This window comes from Aethalodelphis obliquidens, unplaced genomic scaffold, assembly GCF_003676395.1.
Source record: "Aethalodelphis obliquidens isolate GAN/ISIS:26980383/991018 unplaced genomic scaffold, ASM367639v1 scaffold3, whole genome shotgun sequence".
Classification (NCBI taxonomy): Eukaryota; Metazoa; Chordata; class Mammalia; order Artiodactyla; family Delphinidae; genus Aethalodelphis; species Aethalodelphis obliquidens.
In genome coordinates, this window is record NW_020837947.1 from 15,008,047 (window position 1) to 15,025,886 (window position 17,840).

General features: G+C 43.0%; 1 protein-coding gene across 10 annotated transcripts in view; it reads right to left on the reverse strand.

Annotated features, from left to right (window-relative positions):
* Positions 1-17,840, reverse strand: part of PLEKHG1 (pleckstrin homology and RhoGEF domain containing G1) — a 221,316-nt gene that overhangs the window by 87,075 nt on the left and 116,401 nt on the right. The window contains exons 1-2 of one of the 10 annotated variants that reach the window (XM_027083393.1): positions 6,479-8,044; positions 6,047-6,184 (exon numbers count right to left, since the gene is read on the reverse strand). The exons of 7 other annotated variants lie outside the window; for them this stretch is intronic. In XM_027083393.1, the coding sequence (XP_026939194.1) occupies positions 6,047-6,092 (46 nt within the window). In that variant the 5' untranslated portion in view covers positions 6,093-6,184; positions 6,479-8,044. Of the gene's footprint in view, positions 1-6,046; positions 6,185-6,478; positions 8,045-8,648; positions 8,761-8,781; positions 9,020-17,840 lie in introns of those variants that run through there. 2 more of the 10 variants (XM_027083425.1, XM_027083440.1) reach the window with 2 other exon arrangements.

The following is a 17,840-nucleotide window of genomic DNA, read 5'->3' on the forward strand; positions in this document are numbered from 1 at the left end:
TACGCAGTCAAAAGTAAAAAGGTAGCAAGTTAGTCATAGACGGAAATGTGAAGATACCCATGGACGCTGAGTTGCAGAGTTGGAGTTTCTAAAGCATCACATGGAAATGCATCAGAATCAGAGTCTCCAGCACTACCTCGGACCTACTGACCGTCAGTGCGTTTTACCAAGACGCCAATGCCGTGTGCCCACACTTTAAAGTTTGAGAAGCACTGCATCCAGGGCCTCAAAGTGTGAGCACCTGGGATGACTAATAGAGCAGATTAGTCCAGATCTACCAGATCAAGGCTCAGGGCTCAGGGCACAAGGAACCTAGAGCTTTAACAAGCACCACAGGTGATGCTTATGTACTTAAAACCCATCCTACGTGATTCTTACGGTATTTTGAGAAGCACTGTTTTAGATTTTAAGTATTCCACTATAATTCCACAAAATTTTAAGCTACCAACCTGGAAGCACCACTACTTGACTTAACGACGCTGACAATTTTACACTTTACTTGTACACAGCATTAAAGAAAGTGTCACATGGACAATAATTTTCTAATGCTGGGTAAGAAAACCCAAAATATTGAGACTCACATCCCCGTTAAAACTTAACCGTCCCATCAGAACATTTCTCCAAATCTCTTCTTGAAAGCTGGCATTCCATTTGCGGTATACATGGAGTTACGCTGTTACAGAGTATATTTGATGAACTACACGTTCTGCACGTAGAGTTCAATAACATGACAGTGTGACCATGCAATTAAATAACAGCACTTAAATCTTGGGTCCAAAAAAGACCTTTCATGGACTTTAAACTTGCAGAAGCTATTTTGGTGAAACACACAAAGTTCCAATCTTCTTCATTTGAAAGGCAGGATCCACACTGTATCCCCCTAGCAATGTTCTCCCAGGTTTACAGAAACAAAATGCCTCGCAATAAAGAGAGTGATTAGTGAAGAAATTTGTTTCATTTCAAAATCTACCAAAATCCATGTTTATAGGTCTTGTTAGAAAAATAAGAGAGGGAAACTTAGGTATGGAAGGTTATAATAAGACAAATACAATAACAAGAATATAGACTAATGATCGTCTTTTCAAAAGGAACATGAATTTGGTTTGACTCGATAATAAAGATCATCAAACAGCTGGTACCAATATTTCCAAAATAAAAAAGAACCCATCAAGTCTATATCCTTCAACATCCAGACTTTTTCTAGATAGTTTATATCCATGGTAAATATTTGTGCAAGATTATACTGCAATTATTAAAATTATGAATATCAAGTAAAGGAACTAATGGGTCAACAAGAAGGAACGGTAAGAAACGTGCAGAAAAGCAGTAAATTACCAGCATAACCACTACCACGTGGTATATTGGCCCCCAATTTTTAAAGCTTTTGCAATATTCTTTCTGCTTGCTCCGTAATGGCTTTATGGCCTATAAAACATGGATCGGTTATAGTAGTTAACAAGCACCTGTGCTGAAGATCCAGCTCCAACCTGAGTGCTGGAAGAATCCAAGCAGCAGCCAGGCACTTAGGTATGTTTGCAGCAAAGGATGCTTACCCATGTCTCGGATTGGGGTTAAGCAAGTCCTGGGCAGTTCAGATTAGGAGCAGACACACCATGGCATCCATCACAACCATAAGCATGAGGTTGATGCCACTTTCAGGAATGGGCACTAACTTATATAAGTATATAAGGGTTCTTTAAGGTCCCAATGGGCGAATGAGGCTATGAATTAGGACCAAGCATAAGTTGGATGTACTACTCTATATGAAAGAGCATCTGGAAAGGTCTAGATCATCTATTCCCCAGAGATTTGGATACACTGGTCTCCAGGACAACTTCTGATTTTCCGACCGGATGAGAATCAACCTTCTCTCCAGTAGAGAAAACCATATTTGACAGTAACATCACTCTCGGCAAATATTCATTATCAGGATGGTGACAAATGAACACAACAGAGAGACTCATTTCTTTCCTTACTTTCACTCCAAGTTAGCCAACCAATATTGGGACCAAGGGATTAAAGAGGCACAAATAATTACCAGATGTTTTAGAGGAGTCCATGTTGGGCTGCTAGGGCTGCTAGTGCCTTTTATACTTTCAAAGGCTGGAGAGGGTGGGATATGATACTCGGGTCAACAGAGATCCCTTCATGGGTGAATCTTATATACCAGCATCAGTTGGACCTGGTTCCAAGGAAGGCTTCATATGTCCCAATACCAGGCCTTGGGCTCTAGGCCACTGGACCAGCCCATTCAGAGTGCCAACTGAATAGAATAAAATGGAATATTTGAGATATTTGGTATCTCTAGTATTTAGCCAACTTGGGGTTTTCTGCCCCAAATTAAATACTTTCCAAAACTGCCAATGACAGAAGTGAAACATTTAAAGCTAGGTCATATAATGGCATAGAATAGGGAACTGCATTTGTTAATGGATAACATTTTTTACGTTGATTATATAATTATAGTTTTCCCACATAAGGAAATGTACCTCATAAAAACTGTCTAGTCTTGTTCTCACCTCCTTCAAAATAATTGAAGATTTCCACTCTGTCTGACCTATTCCTCCTAATACAATTCATCAATCATTAATATTTATCTCTAGAGCTGCACTTCTCAACACAGTAGCCAGTAGCCACAAGTGACTACTGAGCACTTGAAATGCACCTCATCCAAATTGAGATGTGCTCTAAGTGCAAAACATACGCCAGCTTCCAAAGATGTGGCATGAAATAGATAAGCGTAAAATACTTAACTAATAATTTTTGTATTAATTATATGTTGAAATCATTATATGTTGAAATCATACTTTGGAATAGTGGGTTAAATAAAAGATCTTCTTAAAATTATTTTCACTGGTTTCATCTTACCTTTTAAAATGTGGCTACTAGAAAATTACAAAATATATCCGTGTGTTGCATTGTATTTCAGTTGGACAATGCTGATCTAGAAATCTTCTAGATAATTATATTATTCTGTAAGATTTAAACTTACTTCCTTATCAATCTTTATTCCAATAATAGTGAATGAAGAGGTAAATACAATTTGAAGTTTATCTTTTTGTACTCCATTCGTTAATATACAATATTGTTATGAGTTAGTGAAGATAGAATTGGGAGACAAGGGCTGTGTACTGGATATTGGGGTAGCTGGTTTCCCATGATAAACTGAAACACGAGAAAGAAAACTGTAGAGCAAGAAAGCTTTATCCGGGACTCCCCTGGTGGCGCAGTGGTTGAGAATCCGCCTGCCAACGCAGGGGACACAGGTTCGAGCCCTGGTCCGGGAAGATCCCACATGCCGCAGAGCAACTAAGCCCGTGCGCCACAACTACTGAGCCTGCACTCTAGAGCCTGCGAGCCAAACTACTGAGCCCTCGTGCCACAGCTGTGCTAGAGCCTCCATGCCTAGCGCCTGTGCTCCACAACAAGAGAAGCCACTGCAATGAGAAGCCCGTGCACCGCAATGCAGAGTAGCCCCCGCTGGCCACAAGTGGAGAAGGCCCATGCACAGCAAAGAAGACCCAACGCAGCCAAAAATAAATAAATAAATGAATTTAAAAAAAAAAAAAAAGAAAGCTTTATCCTCCCCTTGAGTGAAAGATGTTGGTGATTGTGTTAACATTTGGGTAACTTGCTGCTTCGCTTTGCTCTCCTTCTCAAAGCCTCTCTCTTTTTCTTACCAGATCTCAAACACAGGACTAATAATATAGCAACTTCTGAGAACTTGCCAATCATTGCTAATGGCCCATGTTAGTGGATCTTTTGACCATGAATACCCTAAAGTAAGCTGATTTTCCCACCTTGAGGGTCTTGGTCCTTCTGACCCTTGGTAAACCTGGACGTGGTGGTGGCGGAAGCACGTGTAGAGGGGCCTTGATTCTTACAACTAGGAGTACTGTAGCTTAAAAGCCTTCAAAATAAAAACATTCCTTCTCGTCCCATTCTCAAGAAAAAGAACAATATGGCTGTATGGCTCCCATGCAGATAACTTTCACACATCTTACTTCACGACAAGCCTCCCTAATTTTTTTCTCGGCAAAAGAGCTTGAATTCCTTGGCTTTTCTTTGTTTGCTCTTCAAACGTCCACTATTTTAATTGCCCTCCTTTGGAATGTCACTGTCAGAATCAAAAGTAGCACTTCTTGGCTCTAACTTGCCTCTGAGGCTGATTTAGGGGTGAAGCAGAACTTTCATTGGCAGGAAAAGTCCATGCTTCTCTGACCATGTTTACAAGTTGAAGGGGAGACTGATGGGGCCACAGCCGACCACACCCTGTCACAACACCCAAGGAGAGCTTTACAATGCAAGGCAAAACTATATGCACAGGACTTCCCTGGTGGTGCAGTGGTTAAGAATCCGCCTGCCAACGCAGGGGACATGGGTTCGAGCCCTGGTCTGGGAAGATCCCACATGCTGCAGAGCAACTAAGTCTATGCGTCACAACTACTGAGCCTGCACTCTAGAGCCCAAGAGCCACAACTACTGAGCCCACGTGCCACAACTACTGAAGCCTGCGTGCCTAGAGCGCGTGCTCCGCAACAAGAGAAGCCACCACAATGAGAAGCCCATGCACCGCAATGAAGAGTAGCCCCCACTCGCTGCAACTAGAGAAAGCCCGCGCGCAGCAACGAAGACCCCATGCAGCCAAAAATAGATGAATGAATGAATGAATTAAAAAAAAAAAACTATATGCACAGCTGGGAGGAGGAGTGATCAGGATTTCCAAATTCTGCTTATTGCTACTCTAGACTTCAAATACCTAATTGGAGTTCCTTGGCAGGACAGTCATGGACATCAAGAGAATGTATAGTGCTCAGGACCAGTGAATAACTAAAATTATGTAGTTCCTTATCACACTCTCTGTGAAGAGGAGGAAATAGAGGGACTAAAGTATAAGGAAGAAGTTATTCTATCAGCCAGCAAAGTTCACTTTGAGTCTTTGGTAGAGCCTCAAAGTTGTAAACTGACTTGATGATTCAAAAAACAAACAAACTTTTGAGTCAAAGTTATAAAGATATTCATTTATATATTTCAAAGACAACACCAACTATTTGAGGAGTTCTCCTCTACACATCTCTGGGTTAATAGTGAAGGGCTCAGTAGATAAAAGCTACCAGATATCAACCTCTTCATTTTCTAAAATACCAACATGATTCTTGTATTAATGGTAAGTCCAAGGCTACAATTACACGTTTTTGCTCAGAGTGTTCAATCCAAGGAACATGATTTTCATTTTTATTTGTAGCTGTTTGGTAATGAAGAAGTAAAAAAATCTTCTTACCATGTTAATTTCTTAGTTTTGACCAGTGTACTCTGGTAATGCAAGATGTTAACACTGGGGGAAGCTGGATGAAGGGCATACGGAAACACTTAACTATTTGGCAAATTTTCTGTAAATTAAAAAATTTTCCAAAATAAATAATTTTAAAAAGTCTTGTTACCATTGAAGAGTCAGTAAAGCAAAAATTTGGACAAGAAGATCAAGGATAGGAAAAGCTGCTTTGCAAAGACGCTTTTGTTCAAACAAGAGGTGAGGGGTTGAAAGAGAATCAAAGATTTCTTTGGGCTGTAAAGTCTGATACTAAATATTCAGATTATTTACTAACTGGTTCCTGTCCAGTCAGTGAAAACTAAGAGGTACAATGTCTCCTGCAGTTGACTAGGGATTGAGTTAGATACCCCTAATTAATGCAACTAACATATTAGCTAAATTGCCTTAGCTAAGGTGGTGACTCCTGAATTTCTATTCAGGTCACAGGCATGTCGGTTTGGTTAGAAGAGGACCTAAGGGAATTCCCTTAAGTCTCTTCATGTAAATACAGTTTTTTTACTTTTACTATCTGCTTTTTGGAGGTGATTTGGTGTGGGAGGTGAAGGAGATTATGGGGTGGGGTTAAAGCTACTCTGTGGGTTGCTATCACTTTCAGGGGGATGGGTAGTTGTCCACCAAAACCCACCCCCCCTTCTTCTTTAGTGAATAGAGTTTCAGCTGAGCACACTTCCCAGCCTCCTGTCATTAGATGTGGCCATGTGGTCAAGTTCTCACCTGTGGAAAAGATATATGTCCCTCTGGGGGTCCACTTTTCAAGCATCAGACACTGGTCCTCCACGTTCTTCTCCCTTCCCACGGGGACCCAGTTGTGGCAGGGATCTTTGCCTGAGCTATGAACATGACACCAATGCCCTAAAGTATGGAAGAGCACGAAGACAGAAGGGCCTTGCAATAACTGGGTCTGGATGTGCCCTGCGCCACCCCATTAAAAAGTCTGGTTATCCTGAAACTGATGTGCTGTGGAGAAACCATGTGGTGAGACCCCATTGATATGCAGAGAGAAGCTGAAGGGATGCTGGCTGACGTGGCCCCTGCTGTCTGAGAGTTTCCAGCTCAGGCACCAGATGTGTGAGAGAGCAGCCTCTGAGATGACCCCAGCCCTGTCATGTCTGACTGCAGCACCGGGAGACTCTGAACCATACCCACCTCGAAGAGCCTCTCCTGAACTCCCGACTCACAGAAACCTTGAGAGATTAGACATGATTGTTGTTGTTCGAAACCACTAGGCTCTGAAGTGATTTGTAACGCAATGAGAGATAACCAGAACAACCTCTGTTATAACAGATCCGCCTTACCATGATGTGCCAGAGCTTTAACTCTGTCAAAATTATCCTGAAAAAACAAAACAAAACACACGCCCCTTCCCCCTCACACAGAGCCTCGCAGTTCATTCACATGTGTCATTACCTTTAGAACATTTTGTAGATGGGAAAAAAGATAGGTTAGGTAACATCACGCTCAAACCTGAACAGTGAATCAGAGACTATGGTTTCTGATTTCTAGTCCATTATTTCTTATACTTGGCTATAGATTCATACAAGAGGGCAGAAAAAGAGCTTAGAGATTAGGAAATGAAGCACTAAACATAAGCTACTTGTATTAAGTGCATGATACCAATGTGCCAATAGCGTGTGTGTGTGGGAAGGAATGAGTATGTGCCCACCTGTGTGTGCAGAAAGAGCTCAGAGGACCAGCCAGAAATCAAGTTATGACATAACAGTTTCTCCTTCAGGGGATTTGCATTTCTGCCCTGGCTCTGTACCATGGAGGTTTGTATTGTGATCTTTGAGTCTCTGGTTTCCTCACACATAAGTGAGGCAGCTGGACTAGATGACTTTCCCGGGCCATCCAACAGTGGGGAGGCAGCTCCTAATCTGAAATCAACACCAAGTCACTGGCTACCACATCTGCATGGCCCATTCCTAGCTGGGATCACAGGACAAGCAGTAACCACAAAATAGCAATTTTCTTCTCTATTCTCCTAACGCCAGGTCTTAGATGATGAAATGTATATCACTGACTTTGCCAAAGGCTAAAAACCCTCTATTTTTAATTCAGATTAAATCATAATCTATGCTCCAGCTTCCTTCCTGTTCGTGTGGAAATTTCAGTCTCAAGGCAGTACCGAAACAATGATAGCTACATACACAGGCTCCATCTGCATTGAGCACGCTCAGTTCCAAAAACATCTCTGCGCATTTCAGAGGGAGGATTAGGCTAAACAACATTTCTTAAAGAAAAAGGAGGAGGAGGAAGAGGAGAAATCCAAATAACTAACACTAACGCTAGTAATAGCACTCTGAGAAAGTAAACCATCCATAAAGTACACTAAACATTTCCTCAGAGAAAAAAAGAGGAGGAAGAGAATTCAGTGTCTAACAATAGAGATCTGAGTGAATAAATCCATCTAGAAAGTACAATATACAACTATCAAATGTCATGCCCTTTCAAATCCTTAAGTGTGTAGAAAATGGTCATAATTACAGCTGAGTAATATGGGTGGTTTACGAAATATAGGTACAAGGTGATCCCAATTTTGAATTTAAAATATTACTTATTTATTATCCACATGAGAAAAAGATTGAGAGGATATAGAATAAAATACTGACACTGGTTTTACCAAATAGGAGAATGGATGATTTTTCTTTTGATATTTATCTGTAAATATCACTTTTCCTCAATAAGTGTATCACTTTGATAATCTGAAAAAGCTATTTAAAGAAATTAAAAATCACAACCTTGGCTGGTATCAAATATTTAAATATTTTAAATTAAAATAATTGATTTTATGTTCAATATGATTAATGAAAAGGAGTGCCAAATATATACATCTTCTCTAAAATATATTAGTAACGCTAAATTAAAATAATTTAAAAATAACCAAAAAAAGATTCTAATGTGCAACAGCATTGACTACAATCCATGCCCTTTTCTCTCCAATTATTCCTGCTAACAAAAGGATTTCTTACCAATAAACACTCAACGTGGAAACTGCATTTACTTAGTCAACTTTGGTTACCACCAGACTCAGGCTGAGTTTCATCACTACAGTTGCTAAGCATAAAATTTGCAAACATTGATTTTGTCCCCCCCCCCCCCCCCCCCCCCGCTTAACCTGCATGAACCTCATAAGGGAAGCACATGAAAGTACTCAGCAGTCGCTGCACGAACGCTTAGGGTTTTAGTTTTCTCCCCAGCGTCACCAACATCAGCTCTCTAATTTCAACCTAACTTTAAGGGGAGAGCAAATCCAAACCGAAACAAGGCAAACACCCTTGAAGGCAGACTGCAGTTCAGAGGGAGGAAAAAAAATCACCTTCTAGACTAATCCCATTGTTGGAGAACTCTTTTCAGTACCTCGCGTTCATAACAGAACAGTTGTAATATATGCAAGCAAGCTGCTGGCCCTGCGCAGTGTGGTGGAGAAAACCCCTGCGACGGTTTCTCACCAAGGCTTGACGGGTTCCGCTGCTCCAGGGGGAAGGACCGAGGGTGTGGGGCATGGGTTCCGCGGGCACATCCACATTTGCACCTACCTGGGCTCTACCCAGGCTGAGCCGCATTGTCTGCCTTCAGCTGATGCAGTGACCTCACTGGGAGCTCAGTCAGGTAAAACCAGAAGCCTTTACTAGTCTGTGCAGCTCCTTCCGTAGAAATATTGCATGAGTCAGCTTTTATCTCTCAAAACCCAACACACAAAGGCTTTACAAAAACCTGATTGGCAACTTTCTCCCTGCCTTTTTCCCCCTGGTGTGCAGACCACAGATTTCAGCATCACTAAGAGCCTTAAATGAAACATGACATCATTCAGCTGAGAAACAGGACAATAGACACCACTGTGGGTAACTTGAAAATGCACACTTCGCTGAGCAACACCCTGCGACTGCCATTCTTTTGTGAACATCAAATACAACCCACACTCGCCTATAGCTGCTTGGGCTCTACCTTCCTGGCTCTGGCCACGGTTCTCATTAAACTCCACAAAAGCGGCAAGGTCTCAGAGCTCTCATATTTTCAAGTTCACTTCTCAAACTTTGTCTGTTTCAAAGGAAAGGGACACATCTTTTGCGTAAATTTTAAAGTGAAGTTTGGGGGTGGGGTGGAGAATAACACACAGTTGAAGGAAGTTTGAATCCTTAGTTTCCCTTAACGAGACAATTAATACAGTTTTAAGTACGTGAAGTTACACAAGAATACATTTAAGCTTGAGTATTTTAAAAACAGTATTGAAAAATCTATCTGAAGACAAATACCTAAAATGTAAACTTAAGGCATTTCTTAGGAAAACAGTTTAGTTCTGTGACTTTATATTCATAAATACTAAGTAGTGGGCTTCCCTGGTGGTGCAGTGTTTAAGAACCCACCTGACAGTGCAGGGGACATGGGTTCGAGCCCTGGTCCCAGAAGATCCCACATGCCGTGGAGCAACTAAGCCCGTGCACCACAACTACTGAGCCCGCGTGCCACAACTACTGAAGTCCACTTGCCTAGGGCCCGTGCTCCACAACGAGAGAAGCCACCGCAATGAGAAGCCCGAGCACCGCAACGAAGAGTAGTCCCCGCTCGCCACAACTAGAGAAAGCCGGCACACAGCAACGAAGACCCAATGCAGCCAAAAATAAATAATAAATTAATTAATTAATAAAAAAATACTAAGTAGTAAAGACAGAATGATCTTACTCCCCCACTTTGGTAGGAGAGACCTTGGAATTATATTTGGTTTCCATTTCCCTAAAGCTACCTGTCCTTCTTAAAATGCTATATCTATTTTTATATCAAGATTGAAAAGGTTCTTATTTGAGAAAGATATTGAGTTCTTCAGATGAAGGTCTTCAGGAGTACAAAAATATTCTTGAAAACTGATACCACTGCACCATGGAGCTAAAACTCAAAAGTATGGGGCTTCCCTGGTGGCGCAGTGGTTGAGAGTCCGTCTGCCGATGCAGGGGACGCGGGTTCGTGCCCCGGTCTGGGAGGATCCCACATGCCGCGGAGCGGCTGCGCCCGTGAGCCATGGCCGCTGAGCCTGAGTGTCCGGAGCCTGTGCTCTGCGGTGGGAGAGGCCACGACAGTGAGAGGCCCGTGTACCACAAAACAAAACAAAACAAAAGTAAACCAGAAACTCAAAGTATGGATTATGCCCATGTATAGACACCTAAAAGTAAACTATTTCAGAGGATCAAAATCCTTTAAATAGAAGTTCCGTTTAAAGCATTCACTGGTGGTTATGGAAAATAACATTAGCCGATCATCTTTAATACAGCTATTTCTATCATGCCTATTAAGTGATTTTAAACTAACAACATAATAGGATAATTTGTTTTAATGCCTATTTCCTTTCAAATAAGGCTGAACAGATGCAGGGCTACATCAGTGGGCCATTATGGTGGAAATTTATCAATCAGTTCAGAAGACAACTTGTTTCTCCCCCACAAAACTCACCAGTTTGATGGAAATCACTAAGTCACAGAGGCTGAAAAGGTAGTTTGAGAGGAAGGGCCCTCCCTGGGCTGTGGGGACTCTCTTAGTCCTCTATTCTGTCCTCCGTAGTGATCTCTCTTGCCCTCCGAAATGACGCCCCCCAGACCCGTGTCCAAGTCCCCCATTTCTGCTGAACTAAGAGTCAGGTCAAATCTTACGAGCCCCATCTAATCTTCCACAACCACTCCAGCCCACTGCTCTTTCCATTTGTTAAACAACTGTTTATTGCACTTAGAGTAAGTGTCACGTGGTCTTACATTTATTTTCTAATTGTCTCTGTCTTACCCTGGATTATTAGCTTGGGGAGCAGGGACCCTTCCGATGCTGTAGATTTGATATTCATGTGGAAGACGCAAAGATCTAAACTCTGTGATGGGCTGGTATCTACAGAGGCCCTTGGCTTCTTTATTTTGGTCACGCCACACAGCATGTGCGGATCTCTGTTCTCCGACCAGGAATCAAACCCGCACCCCTTGCAGTGGAAGCGTTGAGTCTTAACCACTGGACTGCCAGGGAATTCCCTCTTGGCTTCTTATTGACTCATTTGCTTCCTGTGCATATCTGCAGATGACAAGTTAACTCCTTTATCTTCCAATAAAATTTTATTGTACTTGGATTTTTTGTGTGTGTGTGGCCAAGAAACGTATTTTTAAAAAGCCATTTCTGAGAGATGCTATGTACGTTACAATGGTTTAAGATATACAGGAGGATGTGTGTAGGCTATTTGCAAATACTACGTTGTTTTATAGAAGAGACGAGCATCAGGTAGATTTTGTTGCTGAATGAGTTAACAGATGAGTAGTGCATAGGGCCTAGGAGGGATGATACAGACACAGAAGAGCAGAGAGGAAAGGAAAGGGAGGAGGAAGTTACATTTCTTGAGCAACTTTCAAGGTTCTTTCCCACCAGAGAGCAGGGGAGCTCCTCAGTGTCTCCTTCAGGCCTCTCATCGCCCCACCTCAGCTCTGATGGCTTTACTCTCCAGGCCCTCCCACCTCACCCCACACATGGGTTACCCTGGGCGATCAGCAGGTCTTGCAGGTGCCCTGCCGTCTTGCTACTGGACTTTCGTGCATGCAGCAAAATCCATCCCAAGACATGTGAAAGGAACAAATACTAGTGCCGCTCCTGGCTGCGTATTTTATTTGCCAATATTAACGGGAGGTGAAAAGATTGTTTTTGCTCAGCAAAATCTCTTTTTCAATGATAGTGAGATTGGCCACAGATAAATGCACATGTATGCCTTGTTGGGTGGAAAAGACACTCTCACTGGAACGCAGCTCTTGTTAATTCCCTCACGACACTGGTTACAGGAAGCACAGGAGCTATTCACAGTATCCTTGCCAGGAGTGGGAGACCCAGGGGTGAAAGAGCAGCACCCACAGGACATGCCTGCAGCCAGCAGGACACAAACCAGCCGTCGAGTCAACTGCAGGCCAGTCGTGTGGCCTAACTGGAGGGAGACCAGAAAGCCCTGCCATTGACAAAATCCCTTCCCGGGAATCTGCCACAGGGCCTGCAAGTCCACTGTGAGAAACCAGTTCTTTTTGGTTTAAGGTAAAAGTCGTCAGTTAAAACGCTAGTATCCCCTGGGAAGGGTTATGGAGTCACTGCCACAGTGGTGTCGTCCGCCTGAGCCTCCTTCTGAGGGTCCACAGGGGTGCTTAGGAAGGAGGTGGGAATGGGGTTGTGTGGCAGGGCTGTGAGGTTGCGGGGAGAAGCACAGACAACACGCAGCTCTGGGGGCTTAGCACGGTCTGACCTAGCAGACAGACTTGGCTGACTCTGCAGCTAAGCAACAGCTCCAAGCAGCTGGGCAACGAAGGATGAAAGAATGGCCCGGGGAAAGGAAGGAGGGCAAAGGCATGCATACATTTTTCAGATTCAAGGAAAGATTTTGCTTTATACCATCCAGGTAAGGCAGATTTAGACAATCATCTTACATTTTCAGATGCAAAGGTGCTAGAAGTTATAAGGGGTATTTCAAGTCACAACTAATATTTTATATACGGAGCATAACAATTTAAAGGCCGGAGCGGCGGGGTCGGGGGAGGGACCTGTTTATTTTGTGGTTTAGGACATTGCCGCTGTGACACATTTCCCAATACAAATGGTAAAACCAACTGTTTTCTAATGCATGGGCCACTGACAAAACACTTTTTTTTTTTTGTCTGTTAAGAACATTTTTCTTTGAAAGAAAAGAGCATGAGATTACATTTTCTAAGCGCATGCCACAGAATAAAAGTAAACATTAAAGTGAGTTGCATGCCAGGAGGTGTCACACATCCCACTGTCCCATTGATGTCCCTTAGGAGGACACGGTGACCTTCCTCCTGAAAGTGAGATATCATGTACTAACACCCATCTGCACTGCAGTCTTTGTTTATTAAAAATCTCTATACACTATTCCAGACTTGTACCCAGAAAATGTCAACAGCTATAAACTGCCTTGCTATTGTTATATAAACCAAACCATATACTTTGCTAAACAAACAAAAGAGCTAATCTGTTTTTTTCTTTCTCAAAGACTATTTTCAAAGTGAAATAATTTTAATGATAAGTGACTTTGTCTTCACAAATTTAAGGAGTGTTTACTCTCAGCAAAAGACATAGGTTTAAGGCAGACACAAGCCCTCAAGTCTAGGAGATAGTAAATGAAAGGAGTATTATTTTTTGTTAGTCCTGGAGTATTGAATCTAACAGAGGAAACCAAACAGTAAATAATCAATAGTTACCAGTATACAAATTATCCAACTGAAAATTTAATTCCTCACATCCCCCATTGCATGAAAATGTCAGTATTGAGGCATCATGGTGAGAACTTTAGAAAACAAACCCACAAATTCACAACACTTTTTCACGGCTCACCCTTACCTTGCCATTCAAGTCACGATTTAACCTCTCCATCATATACCACTCTGCCATGAAAACCACTGAGATGGGCTGGAAGGGCACACATCCTGGGGACTCTAAAATTGTGCTGTTTCAGGAGGTCCTCCGTGGGCTCACTCTCTCTCTGTGATAGTCGTTAGCTCTGTTTTTCATGATGTTTTTTTATTAGGATATTTTGGTCTTCACAGTCCAGAGTCAATGAAATCAAGTCTTAGTTATTTCTGAACTGAACAATTTTTAGACAGCAAGCAAGCAATATGTTACAAATAGTCTTTTGCTTTCAATACTAGATCAGTCCCATCTTTAAGGACACCATGGGAGGACTCGCTGAAAGCACAATGAGCTGATTATCCCTCTAAGAATGCAGTCTGTTTCCAGACACATTTTTCTCCAGGAGATAACACACATCTAATCCATTCATAACTAAAGGCATTCAACACAATCTATACTTTGGAAAACACTCTTTAAAAAAATGTACTTGAACTTGTAGAAGGGGCTTGGAGACTCTTTTGAAATCCTGCAGCAGTATTTTCCGAAATAATCATTAAAACAAGAATCTATTATAGTTTCAGGGTGACAACCATGGAGGTTCATAACCCTTATGCCAGCTTGCAAAACCATTTCACATCCTGGCAGGGGAGAGAGACAGCCCCCTTGGCCAGCCTTTTCCCCACAGCTCCGAGAGGATGGAGTGATGGGGTGGGCTCAGCTCGACCTCTCCAGCCGCATCCCCATCCTGTAGATTCCGAGATGGTGGGTTCAGAGAGACAGTTATCAAAAGTAGCGGTGGTGAGGATGCAAGCTTGCGGAGGAAACATAGACAAGCCACCCAGAGTGGTTATGAGTCAGTCCCTGAACTTGTTCTGAATCTTCCCTCCAGCAACTGCCATCCTTTAGAATCACCACCATCAGTCTTCTTTCCCCAACCTCAAGGCTACCTTCAATGTCACAGTGGCTGACAGCTGAACCTCCAGGTGTGTGACCTGAGAGCAAATGGATTCATCCCGGGGGGAGGCTATCTAATTTCTAGAACTGAAGTGGGGTGGTTGGAGCTTCTATTCGTTTGGTCTCCTTAAACTATTCGCAAGGACAACCCCATTCAGGCAGAAATCTGTAAAAGGTCAAATACAGACCCCACTCCAGGAAAGCAGAACTTATTCCTCTCTAAAGGACGTAGTACTTTCTAGGTTTTTTTTTTCTTTTTTTAAACCAGAGAAGGCAATGAGGTTGCCGCCTTTGTTACTGTATTACAACGGTCTTAAATACCCGTCTGTTGCCATGTGTCCTGGTCTTTGCCCTTGGCACACACAGCAACGACCTGCTGACCTTCTCCCTCCACACCTTCTCTCTACTTTAACTAAGAGCAACCACCCCTAACTCAGCCTTGCTAACCGGTGCCTAGTTCACAGGCTCCGTGCTGGGCTCAGTGAAGACAGTTGCATGCCAGGAGGTGTCACACATCCCACTGTCCCACTGATGTCCCTGAGGAGGACACGGTGACCTTCTGGAAGCTCCTGTCCAGCGGGACTGCACAAGCATCAGATACATAATGACAAGCGTGACGAGTGTGACGAAGCAACAGCTCAGATGTAACAAGAACTGTATCTGTAAACATTTGCTCTGTTTTCCTAAACTGTCTCTCCCCGTTTTCAAACTGCCCTTCAAGTAATACGGAAAGTGGATAGCAACTTCACACTGACAGTAACATCAAGCTGATTGAAGTTGCCTGCACTTATATTTCCTTTTCAGTCTTAGAGATCGAGCGCTGTTGGACTCACCTTTCATCTTAGGTTTAATTACTTGGTATCCAAGCTGAGAGCCAAACTTGCTGAGAGTTTTTGTGCGTCTAAACACTTGCCTAATTCCCAGTTCCCACAGAGGTACATGAAGTAACTTGTTTATGTTAACAGAACAAAGGAAAGGAAATAGGGCTGTCTGTTAGCCTACAGGGTTAATCTTAATTAGGCCAAGAAACGAGTGGCACCAGGTTTATTTTGGTTTGTTCTGAATAAAAAAATTCCAAGTTCTTTATAAGTAGATGAAAGAAAAAAAGAGAGAAAGAAGGAGAAAAAGCCCAAACATTTATACGAGCTGCAGGAACGGTGGGATGATGGGGGAGTTCCTTCACTACCACTATGATCTAGTTTCTGCCTTTTCTTTAAGGAACATGTTTTATTTGTGCAATTAAAGTAGAAGAAATAAAATAAATAAAATTTAAAAATAAAATTAAAAATTTATGTGAAGGCGATTCCCCATGTGTGGACCCTTCCCCACCCCGTCTCTCTCCACACGCCCTGCTCCCTGCTGGCTGGCTTCCAGTTGGGTTTGGCTCATGGGAGACACCAGTGTTCTGAGGCAGCAGGAGAAGGAAATAGGGGTTTACCTGCCTGCTCCCTGGCTGATGAGGACTGTGGGGTTCAGCAGTGGCTGCATCCGAGGCAGCCCGGCCTCCACGGTCCCAGCTCTCACTGGGCTCTCCTAACTCCACGGTGTCCCCTTGGCCATCCAGGGTCCCTGCGGTTGTCCCCAGGAATGGTGGTTAAGGCTTCCCGCCATTGCTGCAGTCTCTGGGTGCCGCACATTCCTCGCTAGCTCCCACGGCCTCACCACCTTCAGTGAAGTAGCCCCTTCGTTAAACTCTCCATTTGAACCAGCCGAGCAAATCCAGTTTCTTGCCTGGTCCCTGGCTGATACAATCTCATAGCGACTTCAGACTCTCTGGTCTGAAAAGCAGACAAGTTTGACTTCACAGGCTTAGGCCTCAGGTTTGACCACAGCTTTTCACTGGGTGGTATACTGCCCAATTTTTAGCCCTTTTTTATTTAACTGGCTGCTTCATTCAGCTCAATGAAATAAACAATTAGAACTTATTCTATGCCAGAAACATATTTTGAATTTGATATCTACTGATATATTTGTTAACTCAACAAATATTTATTGAACAGCTAGTACGTGCCAGGCACTATATAAGCACTAAAGATAAAGCAGTGAAGAAAATGGGTGACAGCCCCTACCTTTCTGGAGTTTACTTGTGGGTGGAGGATAGCTGGATTAAATTCCCACAATAACAGTATTTCAATATTGGAAAGATACTTTGAGGTTTTCTAATCTAACTTCCTATCTGGTGTTTGAATAATCACTTACAATAGCTCACCAAGTACGGCCAGTCTCTGCTAGGAGGCTGTTAGTTACCAGACATTTGATCCCTGCCCACACTTTGGGCAAGCTAATCTTTATTAGATTTAAAGTAATCTAATCTTTAAAGTCTTTTCTCGCACTGAGCTGAAGTTCTTCAAGGACCACTACAGGAAAACACATTTCAGATCACACCTCACCTCCATTTTGAAGTTCATTAATTATCTGAGATGCTACCAGGTCTCCCATTCATACTTGCCTCTTCATTCAAGTATCTACTGAGTAAACCACCCTAAGTGATTCTGGAGGCAGGGTTCAAGGGGGTGGTAGGGGGAGTCGCCCCTAGTGCTGTGGGGAGCATGGGATCGTGCTGAAAAAAGGCACCACCCCCGGACCGCATTCTTCAGGCGTCTCAAGATCTTGCTTTTCTGCAGCTTCTACCAAAATGTTTTCAGAATCTCCACAATCCTCATGCCTACTTACCCCTGTAAAAAATACTGAAAAGATACCACTCTGGGGAATGTCCTCTGGGAAAGAGACGTTCTCCCGCTACTCCTACGTCAGATTTTTAGATTCAGCAACAACAGTCTGTCCTCAGAGGGCACAGAGTGTGGCCAGGGAGACAGACACTGAGCGATCACACGAACAAGTGACTAATTCTACGTGAGATGCGGACTTTGCAGAGAAGGCACGGGGGGCTGTGAAAACATGTCCGGGGGACCAGGGCAGGTTTGGGGTGGTCAGGAAAGGTTCCCCGTGGGAAGGGTGTGTGAACTGACATCTGAAGGCTGAGAAGAAGTTAGCTGGGGGAAGCCAGGCAGACAGAAGAGACCACCCAGATCATTTGACTTCCCGAAAGCGCAGATGGCTGGTGTACTTGGCATTTCGCCCATGGTGATCATTCAACCTAGATTTTTCTCTGGACAATCTTGTTTGCCAATATAATATTGCATACCACAATTAATAACTACGTTTACTGTAACTCTGCCCCCTTATTAAG